General features: G+C 37.8%; 7 protein-coding genes across 7 annotated transcripts; 4 read left to right on the top strand and 3 right to left on the bottom strand.

The window, feature by feature from the left end:
- Positions 1-41: 41 nt before the first annotated feature.
- LOC105948795 (polyubiquitin) lies at positions 42-2,320 on the top strand. The gene is made up of 2 exons (XM_012972023.2): positions 42-243; positions 716-2,320. The coding sequence occupies exon 2, from the start codon at positions 716-718 to the stop codon at positions 2,087-2,089; it is 1,374 nt and encodes a 457-aa protein (XP_012827477.2). The 5' UTR covers positions 42-243; the 3' UTR covers positions 2,090-2,320.
- Positions 2,321-4,628: 2,308 nt separating this feature from the next.
- LOC105948713 (uncharacterized) lies at positions 4,629-5,263 on the bottom strand. Its single transcript, XM_012971942.2, has 2 exons — positions 5,109-5,263; positions 4,629-5,013 (listed from the first exon to the last, which is right to left on the bottom strand). Exons 1-2 carry the CDS (start codon positions 5,196-5,198, stop codon positions 4,765-4,767), a joined length of 339 nt encoding a protein of 112 aa, XP_012827396.1. The 5' UTR covers positions 5,199-5,263; the 3' UTR covers positions 4,629-4,764.
- Positions 5,264-7,427: 2,164 nt separating this feature from the next.
- Positions 7,428-8,105, top strand: LOC105948753 (2S seed storage protein 1). The gene has a single exon (XM_012971980.2). It carries the CDS (start codon positions 7,490-7,492, stop codon positions 7,961-7,963), a length of 474 nt encoding a protein of 157 aa, XP_012827434.2. The 5' UTR covers positions 7,428-7,489; the 3' UTR covers positions 7,964-8,105.
- Positions 8,106-9,913: 1,808 nt separating this feature from the next.
- LOC105948729 (2S seed storage protein 1) lies at positions 9,914-10,698 on the bottom strand. Its single transcript, XM_012971956.2, has one exon. It carries the CDS (start codon positions 10,607-10,609, stop codon positions 10,136-10,138), a length of 474 nt encoding a protein of 157 aa, XP_012827410.2. The 5' UTR covers positions 10,610-10,698; the 3' UTR covers positions 9,914-10,135.
- Positions 10,699-12,288: 1,590 nt separating this feature from the next.
- LOC148766104 (2S seed storage protein 1-like) lies at positions 12,289-12,714 on the bottom strand. The gene has a single exon (XM_088812491.1). It carries the CDS (start codon positions 12,712-12,714, stop codon positions 12,289-12,291), a length of 426 nt encoding a protein of 141 aa, XP_088668617.1.
- Positions 12,715-14,560: 1,846 nt separating this feature from the next.
- Positions 14,561-16,079, top strand: LOC105948774 (protein translation factor SUI1 homolog). The gene is made up of 5 exons (XM_012972001.2): positions 14,561-14,690; positions 15,030-15,138; positions 15,337-15,542; positions 15,637-15,690; positions 15,823-16,079. The coding sequence occupies exons 2-5, from the start codon at positions 15,102-15,104 to the stop codon at positions 15,865-15,867; spliced, it is 342 nt and encodes a 113-aa protein (XP_012827455.1). The 5' UTR covers positions 14,561-14,690; positions 15,030-15,101; the 3' UTR covers positions 15,868-16,079.
- A 686-nt stretch (positions 16,080-16,765) lies between these two features.
- Positions 16,766-18,861, top strand: LOC105948772 (thiamine thiazole synthase, chloroplastic). Its single transcript, XM_012971998.2, has 3 exons — positions 16,766-17,373; positions 17,854-18,414; positions 18,554-18,861. Exons 1-3 carry the CDS (start codon positions 17,023-17,025, stop codon positions 18,698-18,700), a joined length of 1,059 nt encoding a protein of 352 aa, XP_012827452.2. The 5' UTR covers positions 16,766-17,022; the 3' UTR covers positions 18,701-18,861.
- The last annotated feature ends 1,481 nt before the right edge of the window (positions 18,862-20,342 follow it).

Here is a 20,342-nt window from a genome sequence, read left to right as displayed (position 1 = left end):
CCATATATTTCCACATATACCCCTGGCTATTGTTCTACGCGTTTCGATAAGATTCTTGCGTGTCAGGCCGATTTTCTTATTAAAGTCGGTTTCTACTTTCTAATTCCAATCCCATTGCCTCTATATAAAGCATCGATTCCTCTTCCTTATTTCATCATCAACATCAAAAACGCCTACAGAGAACCATCGCTCGCACACAATCCATTAGTTTCTGACCTAATCTTCTCGATTTTGATTGATAAGGTAACAATTATTTCTTATTTTTCCTATTTCTGTAGCTGTTGATGATTCTCTGGTTTCGATTGATGTATGTTTCGTGTTTTTGGTTTTAATTTTTCGGATTGTCTATTATCTTTCATCGGTGGTTTGTATGTTTCCGATGCAAGCAAATTTTGAAACTAAACCGAGTTGTTAGGAGAATCAATCGGATATTTGTTATGATTGATTCAGTCTTATCTGTTTCTGTGATCTAATTTGATTTTGATTGTTGCAAGAGGAGAAGATAGTGTCTGATTTCTGTTCGATTGTAGTTTTGATGTTCGAGTGGATTGGATAGATTATAGGGTAAATAGTGTGTTCTGTATATCATCGTCGCGCGGATAATTTTCTCTGAGAAATTTTGTTGTGCTTCAGTACAGACCTACAGATGATTTTACGATACTGTAGAAATTGTGTACGGTTGGATTTTCTATGTTAACCGTGTTTAATTGTACAGATGCAGATCTTTGTGAAAACCCTGACCGGAAAGACCATCACCCTCGAGGTGGAAAGCTCGGACACCATCGACAACGTAAAGGCCAAGATCCAGGACAAGGAAGGGATCCCTCCGGACCAGCAAAGGTTGATCTTTGCTGGCAAACAACTCGAAGACGGGCGCACTCTTGCCGATTACAACATTCAGAAGGAGTCTACCCTCCACTTGGTCCTCCGTCTCAGAGGGGGTATGCAGATATTTGTCAAGACCCTCACTGGGAAGACTATCACCCTTGAAGTCGAGAGTTCTGACACGATTGACAACGTTAAAGCCAAGATCCAGGACAAGGAGGGTATTCCCCCGGACCAGCAGAGGTTGATCTTTGCTGGCAAACAACTCGAAGACGGGCGCACTCTTGCTGATTACAACATTCAGAAGGAGTCTACCCTCCACTTGGTCCTCCGTCTCAGAGGTGGTATGCAGATATTTGTCAAGACTCTCACTGGGAAGACCATTACCTTGGAGGTTGAGAGCTCCGACACTATTGATAACGTCAAAGCCAAGATTCAAGACAAGGAGGGCATTCCCCCGGACCAGCAGAGGTTGATCTTTGCTGGCAAGCAGCTTGAAGATGGTCGCACTCTTGCGGATTACAACATCCAAAAGGAGAGCACTCTTCACTTGGTGCTCAGGCTGAGGGGTGGGATGCAGATTTTTGTCAAGACTCTCACCGGGAAGACCATTACCTTGGAGGTTGAGAGCTCCGACACTATTGATAATGTCAAAGCCAAGATTCAAGACAAGGAAGGAATCCCACCGGACCAACAAAGGCTGATCTTTGCAGGGAAGCAGTTGGAGGATGGTCGTACTCTTGCCGATTACAACATCCAAAAGGAGAGCACTCTTCACTTGGTTCTCAGGCTGAGGGGTGGGATGCAGATTTTTGTCAAGACTCTCACTGGAAAGACCATCACCTTGGAGGTGGAGAGCTCCGACACGATTGACAACGTCAAAGCCAAGATTCAAGACAAGGAAGGAATCCCACCGGACCAGCAGAGGCTGATCTTTGCAGGGAAGCAGTTGGAGGATGGTCGCACTTTGGCGGACTACAATATTCAAAAGGAGTCCACTCTTCACTTGGTGCTGAGGTTGAGGGGAGGGATGCAGATATTTGTGAAGACTTTGACTGGTAAGACCATCACTTTGGAGGTGGAGAGTTCGGACACCATTGACAACGTCAAAGCTAAGATTCAGGATAAGGAGGGGATTCCACCGGACCAGCAGAGGTTGATCTTTGCTGGGAAACAGCTGGAAGATGGGAGGACTCTTGCTGATTATAACATACAGAAGGAGTCCACCCTTCATCTTGTCCTCCGTCTCCGTGGTGGTTTCTAGATATCTCCTCCTATTTGTCCTTTGATCATTTGTTTCTGTTATCTTGTTGTTCCGTTTCTTTTCTGTCTTAAACCACCTTTTGGTTTATGTTGAAACTTTGTTACTGTTATGTGCTCTAATTCTGGTATTCGGTTTAGTCCCTGAGACAATGGATTGGGATTTTCTTTGTTAAATAAAGCTCCCTTCTGTATTTGCTCACACTTTCTTTGTTAAATAAAGCCCCGTTCAGTATTTGCTCTCTTTAATTTGCATTGTCAACTATTGCTGCAGTTGTTTCGTCTCTGATTTCAACCTTGCAATAACTTATTAAGTTGAGAGTGGTTTTTCCCTTGAGTAGCAAATAATTTACTGTCATTGATGGCTGGAAGATTTTTTATCTTCCTCTGCAGTGGTATGGTCTCACTCATTTTTGCCTAGAGTTTTTGTTATGTGCGATGCTTGATGCTTCGGTTTGTATTTTCTGTTTCTTGTCATTTACCTACGATTTGTCGATATGGTTCTGCAGTTGTAAATTAATCAAACTTCTTAAGAGTTCTGCTTCTTTTTGACAATAATGATGCCTAAACAGACTTTGAATTTTTGGTGAAATGAGCTTTAGAAATACTGCTACTGCTATATTGTTTGAAGTCTATGCAGAGTTTGCAAAATTGAATGTGTATTTTGGCATTTTTCTTGGAAATGAAATGGCACTGGAAAGTGATCATAAATCTTTGGGATTGCTGTGCCTGAAACGAAATTAAGTGGTCGACTAATATTATCCGAACCATGAAGTATCAGAGTGTACTCTACCTATTGCATTCGACGCCAGGTGCTTCAGGACAGTACCTTTACTCTTTAAATTTCGGGAACCGGGACATAATGGATTTTTCTTCCTTAATCTCATGTATGGTTGACTTAAAAAATTTCATGGATACCAGCATTTCAAATCCTTTTGTTGTTTTCATTCCTCGATGCACAGTACCTGGCATAAAGGGTAGATTCTTGTTTTCTCTCTCTACTGTCGATTTTATGATTGTGTTATAGAGGTAGAGCTGAGAAAATTCTTCCAATTGTAAGCTAAATGATTCTGCAAACTAGAAGAGAAGAAAGATCATTGGATGCGAATTGACGGTAACTGCGAGTCTTGATAAGTTGTCCAAAGTGTCTTCAATGTTTCTGCTCTCATTGTTGACGCACAAGTAAATGTTTAAGGGGACGTGTGATTTGTGAAACTGTGGGTGCGGAGTAACTTCAAATCTCTGAGCCTAGACTGGAGGGTGGAAGGATTTCGGCTTATTCTTGCTATATAGGAGCCTTCATCTTGCCCTTCTTCATGGTATATGACCTTATTCTTTTCTCTCCTTTTGTTTGGCTGGTGTTGGTTTCTGCCTTTGAAACAATGGATATCGGGCCTCCAGCACTAAATAATGTTTGTTCTTACTTAATGCTGTTATAGTACCTGAAATTGATCTCTTTATCATTCTCTACTCACTCGTGCAAATTTAACTAAATTCTTTGATGCATAATGTTCAGCCACTTCAAGGGCTTTGAATATGGCTGTTGATCGCATTGCTTGCAGAAACAAGCACACCTGGGGTATTCTGTTTGATGCTACAGGGGCGTCGAACATTCAGACTCGATGCTTATGTACATCACAGCTACTTCCACTTTCTAATTTTAATCCTTTTTATTTTCTTTCAGATGGATACAAGTTTGAATTATCTGAGCTCATCCCCGTTGTTGTTTCTTCAGGGTTTTTTTATCATGCTGATTGGCAACAGAAAGCCAACGGGGATATTCCATAAATATTTACTATCTGATCGGCTATCTTTCAGTTGATGTTTTGTATTGTGAACCAAAGAATGCACCTGGTAATTAAACTAATTCGAACCATATTTAGTGTTACGGCTTGAACACAGCTACCTGGAAGTATTTCTGTTGTCATACGTCTATGGATTCATTTCCTCGCCAAAACAGAGTGACCGGTGAAATCGCTTTTGTTCTACTTTGCGTTTATTAAGCTGCAGAGGCTTATTATCTTCCAGGTACATTCGTATAGGCTTTCCGTTTGTTAATGATATAATCTTGTCTTAAGATCCCTCAAATACTGATGTTCATGTGGCTCTACGATCTTGCAACTTTTCATGGAATTAAGATGACTTATATGTGAATTCAGTCTTGTTAACTTCTCTTACAGAAATTTGTTATCCTGTTTGTCGAATTCGACTTCGATCTCTCTTTTGCCTTTTGTCGAATTACGTGTTACCCTGTTTTGAAATTTGTTATCCGATTCTTCCGTCTCCCCCAACTTATTTTTATATACAGGTTGTGAAGTTCTTTAGCAAAAGGGTAGCCGATGGGCTAAGTGATGATCACAAGGAGGAGAACTGAATTCGGACAAGAAACTCGATTTCAAACCAAGATCGATCCGAATGAAGAATCGGGTCTTGTTCGTTTCATTTCTTTCTTAATATTGTACATGATGGAATTGCATCTCTTGTTTAATCGATTTCTAGTTAGAGATGAGATCTTGATAAGCTGTCAGACTCCAATAATACTAACAACAACAGGAGGCCCTTATATCACTTTCAGACACAAGCAAGAAGATAAGTTGTGATAGATACATAATTTGTCTTCCACAAACAGAAAAGGAAAACATAATTTTACATCATCATATATACATACATATATAGAGCTTATCGTTCGTCGCCTGTCTTATGGTAGTTAGCTTTTCCGGGCGGCGGAGTATCGTCCTTAAAAGCTTCCTTGACAGATTGAAAATTGGAATCAGCGACGGTAGCCTCTTCGACACCGTCCTCCGCCTTCTCCACCGTCTGGGCGGCGAATCCATGGCGGCTCTTCTCTTCCGCAACTCTTTCGAACTCCTCCGCCGTGGAAGGCGCGTGTCCGGTACTATTACTTTCTTTCTTCCCATGGTTATATCTCTACACCATATATATATATATAAATTAATATAACAATTAAGCATGAATGATACAACATGTAGATAGAATGATTATTATATAAAAAAATTAAATACCATAATTGAGAGTGGGAGATTAGCAGTTAGGCGTTTGATCCTTGATGCCTGTGAGGCTGAGTAGATAGACAAGAGGTGGCCGCCCCCCATTTTTTATTTAATTACTGCTACAAATTAAAGAAAGGAAATTAGAAACCTCTGCAGAAAGAAAGTTTGTTGAATTTAAGCAGCAGCTCATATTTCTTCATTAATCATAATTCATACGTCACACATATCGTTGCTTGGGTGGCTACGTGGCAGCCCCTTAGAGTTGCTGTCTCACCATTTTCATGCAAAAATCAATTATCTTTTTTTAAATCAGATTTTAAGTTTCGTTTATTGCATTCAACTCTCTTATGTTTATTTTATTCAAAAAATCATCCCAATATTTTTTAATTTATAAGACACACTTTGAGTCAAGTATGTATATAGGTTCAAACTCGGTTCAGTACTCCCCAAGCCCAACAAAGATGTGCTCACCTCGATCTCGATTACGAGCCTAACAAGGACGGAATATAAAAGAAAGACAAAAAATAGAAAACATCTATAATGTACTACCGTTAATTATATCCAACAATTCCAAAAAATCAAAAATTGCACAATAAAATCAAATACAATCACATTTATACATTTTCTCAACAACAGCAATCATGATCACCGAATATGCATATAGTTGAATATGACTATTGATTGGGCCAATTTGGCCGCCGCAATTAAACTACTATTGTGTGAGTATGTTTATGGTGTGTGTGCACTTTTTTTTTTTTTTTTTTTTTTTTTTTTTTTTTTTTGGTAATGCAGGAACCCGCAGCCAACCATATAGGTGCACTTCTTCTTATTCATGTGTGTGTGGGTTGTGTGTGTGTGTTTTCTCTCGATCTCTGGTTCTTCTCTCCTCCTTCTGTGGTCAGCCGAAGGTGTCCCTCCTTCTCTGTCAGCCCCTGCCTTATTCTCTTATTGTTTTAGGGCGCATGCCCAAGAAAGAAACAGAGAGAGTGGACTGGGCCCAATGAGAGAGAGGAAAGAGATAATGGTTGGGCCCAAGAGAGAGAAGGGAGTAAATGGTGGGCTTCTGAGTTCAGGCAAATCAGCCCAGATGAACTATAAATGAATATAACTACTGTGGCAGTCCGACCACACTCACAATGATGGTGTAAATCTCGTCGGCGCTCTATGGTTTCCTCAAATCTCATCGGCGTTTCTTTATTTGCATCAGTTGGGCACGAAGGTGGTAGTGAGGAGGCATATGCAAGAGTTTTTGGGTGGTATTGAAGTGGTTGGGATGAGGAAAGGCGAAACCCTAGGTGGGGGCTAGAGTTTGCGTTGTTAGGGGGCCATAACTCTAATTGGTGCTCTCCTTCTTATCGAGCGTGACGGTGGAACCGTAGACGGATGAGGCCGTGGTTAGTGGTTAGGGTGAGCGGATTACAGTGGTGGAGTAAATCTAGAAGAATGAGAGCGGTAGCTATGTTGTGCCAATCTTTAAAAGAAAATTATACATCTGAAGAGAAAGATATAAAGATCGAGAGAAGAGAGATAATGAAGATAGCGATAATATCATTATTGAGAGGGGTAAATTAGGATTAACACATTTTTAAGGGAGGTCTGATCACTAGTTTAGAATAAAATTTGGGTGTTTGAGAAAAGTATTTAAAGCCAATTAGGTTTAGTTCAATATATTTTTAAATTGAGAGGTATTGTTTACTACCTCATACAGTTTATACTATGCTAAAGAGTTTCAATACGCGGCAGAGTTTTTATTTTTTTCAATTTTTTTTGGCAAATAGCGGCAAAGTTCTACTATAGTGTTTTTTTTTTAAATCACTAGTAATTAAAAATACTAAATATTTATCATAGCACTTATGTTGTAAACGTTATAAACAAATGCTATTAAATGATACATTTGTTGTAGTGTACACGGACGAAATACACCGAATAGATCTTTACCATTCATATATATACACACAAATACATACACATCCACATTAGTGTTCACCAGGCGTAGGATGGAAATAACCTACCATGTATATGTATTGTATTTCAATTCATTCTTTAATTTACCTCTTAAAAAAAAAAAAAAAAAAAAGGAAATCAACTTTTGTACTAGGTTCCAAACAAAATTGTGAGGTGCGCATCTTCATTGAAGTGTAAGGTGTAACTTCCGCCCCCGGTAAATATAAATACAGAGGAAAATACAGCTATAGTATTAGTAATAGCTGTATGTATGCAGTGGCAGCATATGCATGCATGCATTACGTTACGTGGTAGCTACACTCTGTTCACACCCCTCCACGTACTCTCCATGCAAATCCTCCATTCCCACTATAAATACCCACTTCTCCTCTTCTCTACCATCACCACCAACAACAATAATTCAAATTCAGTATAATATTTAATTATCAATGGCAAAGCTCGCAATCTCCGCCGCCCTCTTCGCCGCTCTGGTCCTGGTGGCCAGCGCCACCACCTACACCACCACAGTGGTGACCACCACCGTGGAGTCCGAGGAGAACCCCCGGGGACAGTCGTGCCAGACTGAAATCCAGCAGAAGCCGATGAGCCACTGCATGCAGTGGATGGAGTCTCAGATGAGCGGCAGAAGATCATACGGCGGCGGCGAGTCCTTCATCAGGAGCGCGGTGGCGAACCCCCGATACCAGGAGGAGGAGCACCTGGAAGAGTGCTGCAGCGAGATGAAGAAGGTGAGCTCACCCTGCATGTGCGAGGCAATGAGCCACATGATGAGGCAGATGCAGCAACAGTACGGAACTGAGGAGGAGATGCAGCAGATGATGAAGGATAAGATGAAGTCTCTTCCCAAAATGTGCGGCATCAGCTCCTCCACCCAATGCCGCTTCCGCGCCGTCTTCGTCTGAACAACTCGTCGTCGTCGTCGTCGATCACTGGATGCATGGATCGAATAATAATAATAATAAGAATAATGTAACACATATCATCGTATGTGTTAATTTCTCTATCTGAGTTTAATTAATGCTATCTGTTAATGTTTTTCTGCGATCTTGCATGCAACCTTTTTATTTTATTTTATTATTTTTACTTGTCTTAATTACCCAAAACCCAAACCTGGAAATTAAAATTACTAATAAACTGATCATGTTAATAATATGGAAAACTGTCTTCGTTTAAGTGCTTATCAAATTAATTAAGTACCTGCTTGCTGATAATTATTAATCACGATATTTTTAAATAATAATTTTAAATTTTAATGACAAATTGATCACGAGGCATGCCTCGTGTGTGTGTGTGTATAAAATACTGCAAATAACTTTTAAAGAATAGGAGACATTTGTGTTTGTGGGTAATTTTTTCTATGTTGTTTATTTTCCGATATAAATAATTAAAAATAATCTTGAAATCGTTTTGATATAAATAATGTATATAATATTTGAAATATCCTGATAAAACTGATATAAACAAACAATAATAAAAAACACAAATATCTAGATATAGTGCAAACTATAATTTAATCATGTACTTAAAAATCCGTGACGGGATGGTGATGAGCTTAAATTAGCCACATACAATAATATAGTATTTCCCCTTTTGTTTATTCAATAGATTATTAGATTTTGTCATAGATTTGAATATTCATACCTTGTATGTTTATGAGATCACTAAATAATGCGAATAAGAAAGACTATTAAATAATATCTGTAACATAATGTGTATAAGATAATGTATATGGATGATCCAGTTTATTGAATTCCTTTTCTCCAAAAAATCGTGCCTTTTCTCTTCACATGACGTAGTATATATTACAATAATCGGCGAAAATCGAAAATTTCGGATCAGAATCAGCGAAAACAGGAAATTTCGTTCCGATTTCCATACCTAAATCGGAGTAATAAAATCCATTTCTACTCCCTCTCTCCCATCTTATAAATCTCTCCCATCTTATAAATCATATATATATACACATACATTATAGCAGAAAATATAGAAAATCACTTAAATATATTTATGATAAATTATTTTCAGTTAATTAAGATTAATAAATGATAAAACTGAAAAAAGTGCAATTAATGTTTCATTGAAATTATAAAGTGATAGATAATTTAAATAAAAACAAACCCTTTCCAAAGAGACAAATAATATGAAACAAGACACATCAATTATTATTTATTAGAGTAATTTATTTTACCCCAAAAGTAATATATATCCTATTCACCGTATGCTTTTTAATTATAAATTTAATTAACTATGTATCCATATTTTTGATTTAAATGTAAAATTTCCAGGGCATATGCAATAAGCTATGCTGCACACACATTTCTAGAAGGTGAAGAGTCCCCGTATCCGACACCTGGATATTCGGACATTCGGACACATCCAGATACTTCTCGGACACCTATGTCGGGCCGTATCGTAATTTCGCTAAAAATAGGACACCCATGTCGGGCAGTGTCCACAATTTTAAAAAAATTGGGACTTCTCTTACGTTTTAAGAAAGAGCCCTAATAAAAAAAATGCGCATTTTCTTTTCTCTATAATACACATTAACCTCTGTTTTCTATGTGAGTTCACCCAAAACTCCAAAAGTGTAGCATACGACGACGAGCAACAAGGGAGAGCAATTATCTTATGCGATGACGACTTATACATAATTTTTTACAATTTATAAATGTACCTCTATATTTTTATTATTTATAAATATACCCCTATATTTTTTATATTTACACGTATCCCTCACGTGTCCGTGTCCGTATCCTAGTTTTTTGAAAATACCAATCCGTATCTGTGTATCGCCGTGTCCATGTATCCGTGTCCTACAGCGTAGGGAGCAAGACAAAGTAAAAACAATGTAATAAAATAAAAAAAGTTTGAAAGATGGCATTAAACTCAAAAGCTAGAGAAAGTAACACACACGATGATATGTGCTACATTATTATTATTATTACAAAACGCCAACAACAACAACAAAACGAAGACGATCCCTCAAAGCAAGTATTGCCGATGGGCCATAACTCGTTGCCTGGAGAGATTATCTTTATTAACTCTTATTCGATCAACCGACGACGATGATTTCTTCAGACGAAGACGGCGCGGAAGCGGCATTGGGTGGTGGAGCTGATGCCGCACATCTTGGGAAGAGACTTCATCTTATCCTTCATCATCTGCTGCATCTCCTCCTCAGTTCCGTACTGTTGCTGCATCTGCCTCATCATGTGGCTCATTGCCTCGCACATGCAGGGTGAGCTCACCTTCTTCATCTCGCTGCAGCATTCTTCCAGGTGCTCCTCCTCCTGGTATCGGGGGTTCGCCACCGCGCTCCTGATGAAGGACTCGCCGCCGCCGTATGATCTTCTGCCCCTCATCTGAGACTCCATCCACTGCATGCAGTGGCTCATCGGCTTCTGCTGGATCTCCGTCTGGCACGACTGTCCCCGGGGGTTCTCCTCGGCCTCCACGGTGGTTGTCACCACTGTTGTGGTGTAGGTGGTGGCGCTGGCCACTAGGACTAGAGCGGCGAAGACGGCGGCGGAGATTGCGAGCTTTGCCATTGATAATAAAATATTATATTGCTTAATTAGTTGTTGATGGTTTATATTTGATGTTTGTTTGTTGGTGAGGAAGGAAGGGGAAAGGTGGGGTGGTATTTATAGTGGGATTTGAGCTTTTGCATGGAGTGTACGTGGAGGGTATCAGGTGTTGGGTGACAGGATTCAGTGTCCACGTAATTGCATGCATATGCTGCCATATTGATGCATGCTTTTTTATTTACACGGGGCTGGTTTAGCTCTCCATCTGTTGAATTGTACATGCAATGCTGAGAATGTTGCCACGAAGATACACATGCACTAGGCACTAGCTAGTTACATTACATTACATATAATATAATATATAATCATAATTTACTGATAAATCCAGCAAAATGCACCATAAAAAAAGTAACTAATAATTACTTCTTTGTATAGTTAAATTTCTTCGATTCGATCCATTTGTGGAAATTATAGGGTATATATTTGGAGATTTTTTGTATATTTAAGATTTAATTTGTGTACAAATTATAATGATGATTATATTCTAGAATTTTATTAAATAGTATTTAGAATTTAATGTGGACAACATTTGCTATACTGGGGTCCTATAAAAGTTTATGGGGTTTCGGGGTGCCCCAGTACACTCTATACACATTTACCTTACATTGTAAGAAATAATATTTTGTGACAATACACATTTTTATATGGTTGGCAAACAATATTGTTACGATGGTTACGCTTGTCACTGATGGAGTGTCATTCATTGTATATAGCGAAATGAAAGATGATTAAGTGGCAATAAAATGAGCTACTAGTGAGTATGCATGCATGTATTTAGTGACGGCATATTTTTTAAATTTAATAGCTCTTTTTATTGTCACTTAATGTTTTTTATGTTGTCCCTTGATCATTAATGATTTCTTTTTAATTGTCCCTTTGATCATTCTTGATATATATTGTCGTTATATAGAAGTGACACAATCAATTTTTGTTGTCACTATATAAAATTAGTAATAATACCGTATTATCATGATGATAAGCACTATATAAAATTAGTAATACCTTATTATCATAATAAGCTCATAGTGACAATGTTTTTTGCTTAACCATGTAAAAATAGTTGTTGCGATGCCACTTAAAAGTTACTTTTTGTAGTGATGATATTGTGGAATTGGAGCCAGAAACTGTTTAGAAGGAATTTGAAAAATAACGTTTCAGTGTTAATGATGCCATTTCAACTTCAAACGTAATTTTAACCATTTTTCGATTTTAATTCGGCAAAACTAAGAACACGAATTTGCAATACATTGAGTTAGCTTTCTGATTAGATGAAAGTGAAAAGTTCTTGAAATGAAAAGTGTATTAATCTTGAAATAGCTTTGTTTTTGGATAAATTGTTGATTGAGAATACTAGAAAAAGTATAATTAAGAAAATTATTATTTTTTAATTTCCTAATTGCGGGCTTTAAATTAGGAATTGAAATGCCAAAAAAGTTATCTGATATGATTAGTAGTTTAATTAATAAAAAATCATTTAAAGGGGCCAAAAATAAGGGACAAACCCATTAAATAATATATAAAATAAATCTTGGTGGAAGATGCAACAAGAAAACAAAAACACATACACAAACAAAAGAAAAAAAAAATCCAGATGCATAAATAACACTAGCTAGTAGATAGTAGATACAGCTCTAGACTGTTCAGACAAAGACGGCGGCCGGAGAGCGGCAGCGCGTGGGGGATCTGATATTGCACGTGCGGGGAAGAGACTGCATCCTTTCCCTGATAGTTTCCTGCGTCTCCTCAGTTCCGTACTGTTGCTGCATCTGCCTCGTCATATGTTCCACCGCCTCGCACCGGCACGGTGAGCTCACGCGCCAGAACTCGTCGCAGCACTCCTGGAGGTGCTCTTGGCCGGGGTTAGCCACCGCGCTTCCCAGGAAGGGGCTTCTTCCGCCGCCCAACTCAGACTGTATCCATTTAATGCATTCCTTCATCGGCATCTCTTTAATTTCTCTCTGGCAAGAGGGGTTTTCCTCCTCGTCCACCGTCCTGTAGGTGGTGGCGGCGCTGCCCACGGCGATCAAAGCGGCCAAGAAGCCGGCGAAAATTGCGAGTTTTGCCATTATTATTTACTATTAAATTTCTGCTCAGGGTTCTATTTGAAATATTGTATACATATATAATATATTGTTAAAAATATTAATATTAATATATAGTGGGATTTGATTTGCATGAAGAGAACGTGGAGGTGGCGGAGGGGTGACGTGTCATGGGTCGAGCCTTCCACGTAAGTCACTCATGCATATGCTGCCACTGAATTATATTATATTAATATATAGTGGGATCATGATATTTTATTAATTAATATCAATTTCTCATTTTGAAGTATGACATAGGTTATTTTATTATAGGGCAAATTACGGCCACATAGTTATGGTTAAATTACAAAAATCTCCCTTCTGTTTGTATAATTACAGTTACCCCTCAATTATGTATTATCTTATGAAAATATCTTATAGAGGGTAATTAGGGATATCAAATCGATAAAATTGAACCGAAATTTCAGTACGCTAACATTTTATATCGTTTACCAAATTGGATATACGATTTGGTCAGTAAATAACCGAATTACATAAATTTCATGTAAAAAAAATTAAAAGGATAGAGTTGCTATAATTACGCAAACAAGATGAGTATTTTGTAATTTGGTCATACATCAGGAATGACCGTAATGTTCCCTTTATTATATTACAAAATAAAATATATTACCATTTAATTTAGAGTAAATTCCAATTTCCCCTTATATTTTGGTTCGATATCACTTTACTCCATTATACTCTCAATTTTATCGATTTGCCCCATTGTGCTTTGGCTTGATATCACTTTACCCTCTTCTACTCTCAATTTCATCAATTTGCCACCTTGTACTTTGGCTTGATATCACTTTACCCTCTTCTACTCTCAATTGCATCGATTTTCCCCTTTGTACGTTGGCTCGATATCACCTTACCCGCTTCTACTTTCAATTGCATCGATTTGCCCCATTGTACGTTGGCTCGATATCACCTTACCCCCTTCTACCCTCAATTGCATCGATTTGCCCCCTTGTACTTTGGCTCGATATCACCTTACCCCCTTCTACTCCAAATTGTATCGATTTGACCCTCTGTACTAGTAAAATTGTCCCAATGTAGTCATCACCGTTAGTTTTCGGACCTTTGACCTTAACACCGTTTGATGTAAGTCTGAAAATTACTAAAAAGTCACCCCTCACAGTTTAAAATAATTATTAAAAAAATAAAAAATAAAAAATAAATGAAAAATAAAAAATTCAAGACAACGAGAAAATATAGTCCACGACGCCAACCACAATTTATTTTTATTTTTTTAATTTTTATAATAATTATTTAAACTGTTGGGGTGGATTTTTTGTAATTTTCAAACTTAGATCAAACGATGTAAAGGTCAACGGTGTGAAAACTAATGGCGAGGGTCTTATTGAGACAAATTTTTAAGTCCATGGGGAGAAATCGATGTAATTGAGAGTAGAATAGGGTAAAGTGATATCGAACCGAAGTACAAGGGGGCAAATCGATGCAATTGAAAGTAGAATGTGGTAAATTCGTATCTAGCCAAAGTACAATGGGGCAAATCGATGCAACTGAGAGTAGAAGATAGTAAATTAATATTGAACGAAAGTAGGATGATGGAAAGTGAAATTTACTCTTTAATTTATTTGAAGCACACATCATTTTCTTATAATGGGCCATAACCAAAAAAACAAAAAGCCTATTAACTCTTTTGACTAGAAAGAGGCCTACTATATTTTTGGATCACCCCGCAATCTAAAACAACCACACGGTGCTTCTCAACCAATGCACCGCCAAATGAATAACTGCCACGTAGCATGGGTAGGCACGTGCACCAACTGCACCGCGAAGCAGGCAGTAAACACCCCACAATTTTCTTTAATTAATCTCATTATTCGACGTTCTATGAACACAAACTTGCGCATCTCTTCTCTTCTCCTATCAGAATTTGGGGCTCCGTTTGTAAATCGCCGTCCGTATCGTCAATCTAACCCTAGTTTTTGGATCAGGTAATCTTATATTGCACCATTTTCCCCCTTTATGTTTTCGGATTCTTTCAGATCTGTTCAAATTAGGGTTATAATTAGGGATATCTGGTTGTTAATTTGATTTAGCCCTTTTAGTTTGTGAGTTTTGTTGATGAATCAGTTACTTGTTAATTGGGATTTTTTTTTAAACGTTTATACATGCGGATCAATCTTCACGCTGCCCTCTATTTTGGTTTAGTGTTTGATCTGCTTTATTAATATTTTTTTTTTGTCATCAATAAATTTGCATAAAAGTGAAGCTCTCAATTGAATGATTTAGTGTCTGATTTTGTTGGTTCATGTTATTTTGTATATAACCAGGTCTGATAATTCAAATCTAGTTTGAGCAAATCGTGTTTGCCGGGTTCGAATTTGCTGCATCAACCGAGTTTCATGTCTGAGCTTGACATCCAGGTTCCATCTGCATACGGTATGCTATATTTGCGTAACGTTTTATGTTTGCCCTGTAATTATTGTTTTGGCTGCAATTTTTTTCGTCCTTGATTCGATGTAAATGTTTTAAAATAAAGTAGATAAAGAAAATGTAATGAAATTTTGGGGCGGAGCTAGATGCAAGACGGGTCCTTTATGCTTTCTGTAATTCGGTTTTTTCATGTAAAATTGTTAGATCCTTTTGCTGATGCAAATGCTGAAAATTCCGGTGCTGGGTCAAAGGACTACGTTCACATTCGTGTACAACAACGAAATGGTCGTAAAAGCCTAACAACTGTGCAGGGATTGAAGAAAGAGTTCAGCTATAACAAAATCTTGAAGGATCTTAAGAAAGAATTTTGCTGCAATGGAACCGTTGTTCAGGACCCAGAACTAGGACAGGTTTGAAATCTTATTCTCAAGTTTTCTTCCCTACTCGTCGTTTTAAATGTTTTTATATATTCAGTCATATTCAATTAAAAATATCTTGGTGAAGGTTATTCAACTCCAAGGTGATCAGAGGAAGAACGTTTCGTCCTTTCTTGTTCAGGTGATTTTCGTACATATTCACCATTAAAACATGAACAAAAATAATAATAATAGTGACAAGATGACAATTGGTCGTATTAATTCGATATGTTTGGATGTATGTTATTAGCTAATCCTGATTTTATGGGAACAGGCTGGAATCGTGAAAAAGGAGCATATCAAGATTCATGGTTTCTGAGCTGCAGCAGCATCTGTATCTGTAGTGTGGCTGTGCAATATTAACTCAGTGCTAATCTCTGAGTGTATAGTAGCTCTATTTGTTGAACAAGCCGTAAAGATCTAGTGATACTACGTACTGGCTGTTTTGTTTTAGTTTCGTGTTTCTCTACGAGTTTAATGTGTGATGTTGACTGAAGTAAGTCTTTTTCTATTAATGGATATGATTTGTGATCTTGCTGTGTTGTTTGCATATATTCGTCACTATGATTGTTTGTGTACTTGCTTCCGAATCTCGATATTTTTCACAATTCCTTCAAAATTAGTTCCACATATCAAATGTTTGTTCATGTGCAACTTGGCGGAAAAGTTGGATCTTATAAGTTTTATATCCTAACACCTTAAAATTTAATCTTTAAATTTAAATAAAAACATGTTTGATGATTATCTTCTCTTGAAAATTATATTTGTGATAATTAGTTCTCACTAATTACTTCTTTCGTTCGTGATACTACCTCCGTCCCGATTTAGACGACGTTTTGGATTGCCCATATGAAGAATATCAATAAATTTGTATAGATTATAGTAAAAATATAGAAAATTACTAACATATCATTGGCGTTAAATACACCCTTCTCTCAATAGTCATAAGGATAAATTGAGAAAATAGTAATTAATACATCATTTAAATTCTAAAGTGATAGATAATTTGAAACAAGAAAAATTATGAGTTCATTGTTTTACTAGTAATTAATTATGAATGATAAAGCGTAAAATTGAATATAATACAATTAATACTTCATAAAATATCTAAAATAATAAATAATTTGGGACATGAAAAATTCTCCAAAATACAAATAATTATGCATCACTTGAATTTTAAAGTGACAATATATATATATATATAATTTTTTTTTTCCAGTGAAAATAAGTACTAGCACAGAAGGTTGAAGAAACCAACCTGTGCATGGCATTCACGTGTATACCAAACACAGAAGCCTTCCAAATCCACCTGCATTTATAATTTCAAAAACCACCATTAATTCACCCTCATCCCAACCTTCGCCTCCCAGATTCTCTCTCATTAATTCATCCTCATCCCTTCAATTCTATATATATAATTTCCTCACTGTAAACAATCCCAATTTTTATCACTGTCAAAAAAAAAAAATCAAAAATGGCGACCATGGCTTCTGCCCTAGCCTCAAAACCCTCATTTTTCGACACCCTCAAAACTTCCTTCAACGGCCAGCCCATCTCCCCTGCAGTTCGCCGCCGCCGCCAGGCAACCCGATCCGCCAAACCAAATGGGTCGCCCATATCCATGTCGTCGGCTTCTTCTCCTCCGGGTTACGATCTGAATCAGTTCAGATTTGCTCCGATTAAGGAATCGATCGTTTCTCGGGAGATGACGAGGAGGTACATGACGGACATGATTACTTATGCCGACACCGATGTTGTCGTTGTCGGGGCTGGATCCGCCGGACTCTCCTGCGCTTATGAGCTCAGCAAAAACCCTTCTGTTCGGGTACCCCTCTTTAATTTTATTGCAAATCGATTTTGGTTTTTCGTTCTTACTGCTGTTCTCGTTGAGTCATTTTGTCAAACAGTTGTAAGTATATAAATATTTGGGAATTTTTCATTTTTACTGTTGTTCTCGTTGAGTCATTTTCTCAAACAGTTGTAAGTATATAAATATTTGGGAATTTTTCTGAGTAATTAATAATCTGGGTGATTTGAACGGATTTTTCAGCAACTTTTTTAGGGTGTTCTGTAATTATTTTCTCTGTTTAATTGGTTGAGCCCGGAACAATTAACAGTGGCGAGGTTTCTTGAATTTTTTATGATGATTTTCGTAAAATAATGGATTACTGATGATTTATAAGAACAGATTAAAAATTATGTATTCTTGCACAAAGAAAGTACCATTTTTAAACAGCCTCGTTTGATAAAGTTGATTGGATTTTTATAAGATTGATTGGATTGATGATTAAAATTATATTTACAGGTTGCGATAATCGAGCAGTCAGTGAGCCCAGGTGGCGGAGCATGGCTAGGAGGGCAGCTCTTCTCCGCCATGGTGGTGCGCAAACCCGCCCACCTCTTCCTAGACGAGCTCGGCTTGGAATACGACGAGCAGGACAACTACGTGGTGATCAAGCACGCGGCCCTCTTCACCTCCACGATCATGAGCAAGCTCCTGGCCAGGCCGAATGTGAAGCTCTTCAATGCCGTGGCGGCCGAAGATCTGATAGTGAAGGGAGGCAGGGTCGCCGGAGTTGTGACCAACTGGGCTCTCGTGTCGATGAACCACGACACTCAGTCTTGCATGGACCCCAATGTCATGGAGGCAAAGGTGGTGGTGAGCTCGTGCGGGCACGATGGCCCGTTCGGTGCTACGGGTGTGAAGAGGTTGAAGAGTATTGGAATGATCGATAGTGTTCCTGGTATGAAGGCGTTGGATATGAATACGGCCGAGGATGCTATTGTTAGGCTTACCCGAGAAATTGTGCCCGGGATGATTGTCACCGGCATGGAGGTTGCAGAAATTGATGGAGCTCCAAGAATGGTAAGTATATATATGTGTGTATATGTATAAACATGTACTTGTTTGTTGGTAAATGTCGATTAAGAATATGTTTGTACTCGTAAACGATTATTTGAGTTTGTTTTGATAATAGTGATGTGGAAATTTGATTTGATCGCAGGGCCCCACGTTCGGAGCGATGATGATATCGGGTCAGAAGGCGGCTCACATTGCGTTGCAGTCACTGGGGTTGGCTAATAATGTAGGAAGCATCCACCCGGAGATGGTCTTAGCTGCGGTTGATGATGCTGAAATTCTCGATGCTTGAACGGAATAAGGAATTAAATGTGATTGAGGTAGAACGAAATAAAATTTAAGCCTTTCGTTTGCTAGATATCGATGTGGTGCTCCTTAATTGGAGTATGTTTCTGTGTAAGAACCTATCTGGTTGGGCTTTTTTCCTGGTTTGTCTTAAAAAACTACCATCAATGTGTTTGTGTGCTTATTTAAAATATATATATATATATATATATATATATATATATATATATATATATATATATATATATATATATATATATATATATATATATATATAACCATAGCCAACTGGAGAATCCTCTTCCTCACTTATCCATCCTTTCACTTGTACTAATTTCAGTTGTTTCTCTCCTTCCTAATTATAATCCGACCAAAAACGACAGCCCTTCGTACATGTGCTGTACCGCTCTAAATCTCGAAGCATGCCAACATTTGATCTCTCAAGCATGCGCCGCGCGGCGGAGGCCATGAATTTTACTGTGAAGCTTGTAAATATTCGGCGTGTGGCTTTACTTGATTTTAGATTTTCCGTACCATTATCGGCCTAAATCACCTATATAAATCAGTTGTTATTATCAGAATTGAATGCACTCCAACTAATGTCGAACACAACACATGTTCGATATTACGAACGACAATGTATAGAGACCTAATTTTCATGTTGTCGTGTTCGAGACCATTTAACTAACTAACAGCAACTCCAAACTCTTATACAAAAAGATGCCACTGTAGAAAACTCTACCTGAACTCCACTTTCTCGGAATCCCATCGAGTGGATTCCCGCGCCTGGATACGTAACTACAGCAACATATATAATAGGCGTACTTGTTCGATTAAACCATTGGAAGGCTCTAGATCTTCCTTCGATTCTGGCCATTGAGTTTCAACAACCGATGTTCAAACGAGCACTCAACAACGGGTATACAGCTTAATTCAACCCTGTATCCGGTGATTATCACCGGGTGGGTCTCCCATCCTCTTGCCACGTGTTTCCATATTTGAATTAATATTAAAATAGTTTTGTCACCGATATATGGATACCTAATTCTCCATGTGCTACAATAGTCCAGACCTGATTGTCACGTTGTCCAAATTAAAGATCAATTGACAGCAGCAACTTGAATGTACCATGCATCACTCCGTCAACTCTTATCCACAAAATTCCGACTGCTGTAGATAAACTCCGTTTTCTACTCCGTCAATTAAAACAAAACTATGGATTTCCTTAAATTAATATAAATTTAATTAAATCTGAGGTCCACGTGAAAATGTTCCACCCTGTCATAATCATGCACTTTCTCGATTCGCGTTCGTGGATAAATCCTTTCCAGATTTCCATATCAACTCTATCATTTTTTTTTTAAATAAAATAAAAGAGTATATAATAGAGGTTATGCCCACAATAATAAGAATAATAATTGTGTAATAATAAATGTTTAAGCCTTTTCCATACCGCTGCATATAATACTCCGTCACAGGTCACAATAATGTGTCACATGACTCATGACTCATGACAATTAACAATATATTATGGACTCGTTTGGTTATGGAGATTAGTCGTAATTCTAATTCTATGAAATGTTTTCTATTTTGTACTAAGTTTTGTATAACAGTATAGTTTCTGATGCACTACAGTATCACATTTACAA

Source organism: Erythranthe guttata, chromosome 13 (assembly GCF_056151865.1).
Source record: "Erythranthe guttata isolate IM_541 chromosome 13, IM_541, whole genome shotgun sequence".
Taxonomy (NCBI): Eukaryota; Viridiplantae; Streptophyta; class Magnoliopsida; order Lamiales; family Phrymaceae; genus Erythranthe; species Erythranthe guttata.
Note: the sequence above shows the minus strand (reverse complement) of the source record. Positions and strands in the feature narration are given on the sequence as shown.

Bases quoted from the DNA above. Each gene is read 5' to 3' on its own strand.
- LOC105948795 (XM_012972023.2), top strand. From the start codon at position 716: ATGCAGATCTTTGTGAAAACCCTGACCGGAAAGACCATCACCCTCGAG.
- LOC105948713 (XM_012971942.2), bottom strand. From the start codon at position 5,198: ATGGGGGGCGGCCACCTCTTGTCTATCTACTCAGCCTCACAGGCATCA. The intron at 5,014-5,108 runs GTATTTAATTTT...TATATGGTGTAG, and splicing joins ATCTCCCACTCTCAATTATG to AGATATAACCATGGGAAGAA.
- LOC105948753 (XM_012971980.2), top strand. From the start codon at position 7,490: ATGGCAAAGCTCGCAATCTCCGCCGCCCTCTTCGCCGCTCTGGTCCTG.
- LOC105948729 (XM_012971956.2), bottom strand. From the start codon at position 10,609: ATGGCAAAGCTCGCAATCTCCGCCGCCGTCTTCGCCGCTCTAGTCCTA.
- LOC148766104 (XM_088812491.1), bottom strand. From the start codon at position 12,714: ATGGCAAAACTCGCAATTTTCGCCGGCTTCTTGGCCGCTTTGATCGCC.
- LOC105948774 (XM_012972001.2), top strand. From the start codon at position 15,102: ATGTCTGAGCTTGACATCCAGGTTCCATCTGCATACG. The intron at 15,139-15,336 runs GTATGCTATATT...TAAAATTGTTAG, and splicing joins CCAGGTTCCATCTGCATACG to ATCCTTTTGCTGATGCAAAT. The intron at 15,543-15,636 runs GTTTGAAATCTT...ATCTTGGTGAAG, and splicing joins AGGACCCAGAACTAGGACAG to GTTATTCAACTCCAAGGTGA.
- LOC105948772 (XM_012971998.2), top strand. From the start codon at position 17,023: ATGGCGACCATGGCTTCTGCCCTAGCCTCAAAACCCTCATTTTTCGAC. The intron at 17,374-17,853 runs GTACCCCTCTTT...TTATATTTACAG, and splicing joins GCAAAAACCCTTCTGTTCGG to GTTGCGATAATCGAGCAGTC. The intron at 18,415-18,553 runs GTAAGTATATAT...ATTTGATCGCAG, and splicing joins TTGATGGAGCTCCAAGAATG to GGCCCCACGTTCGGAGCGAT.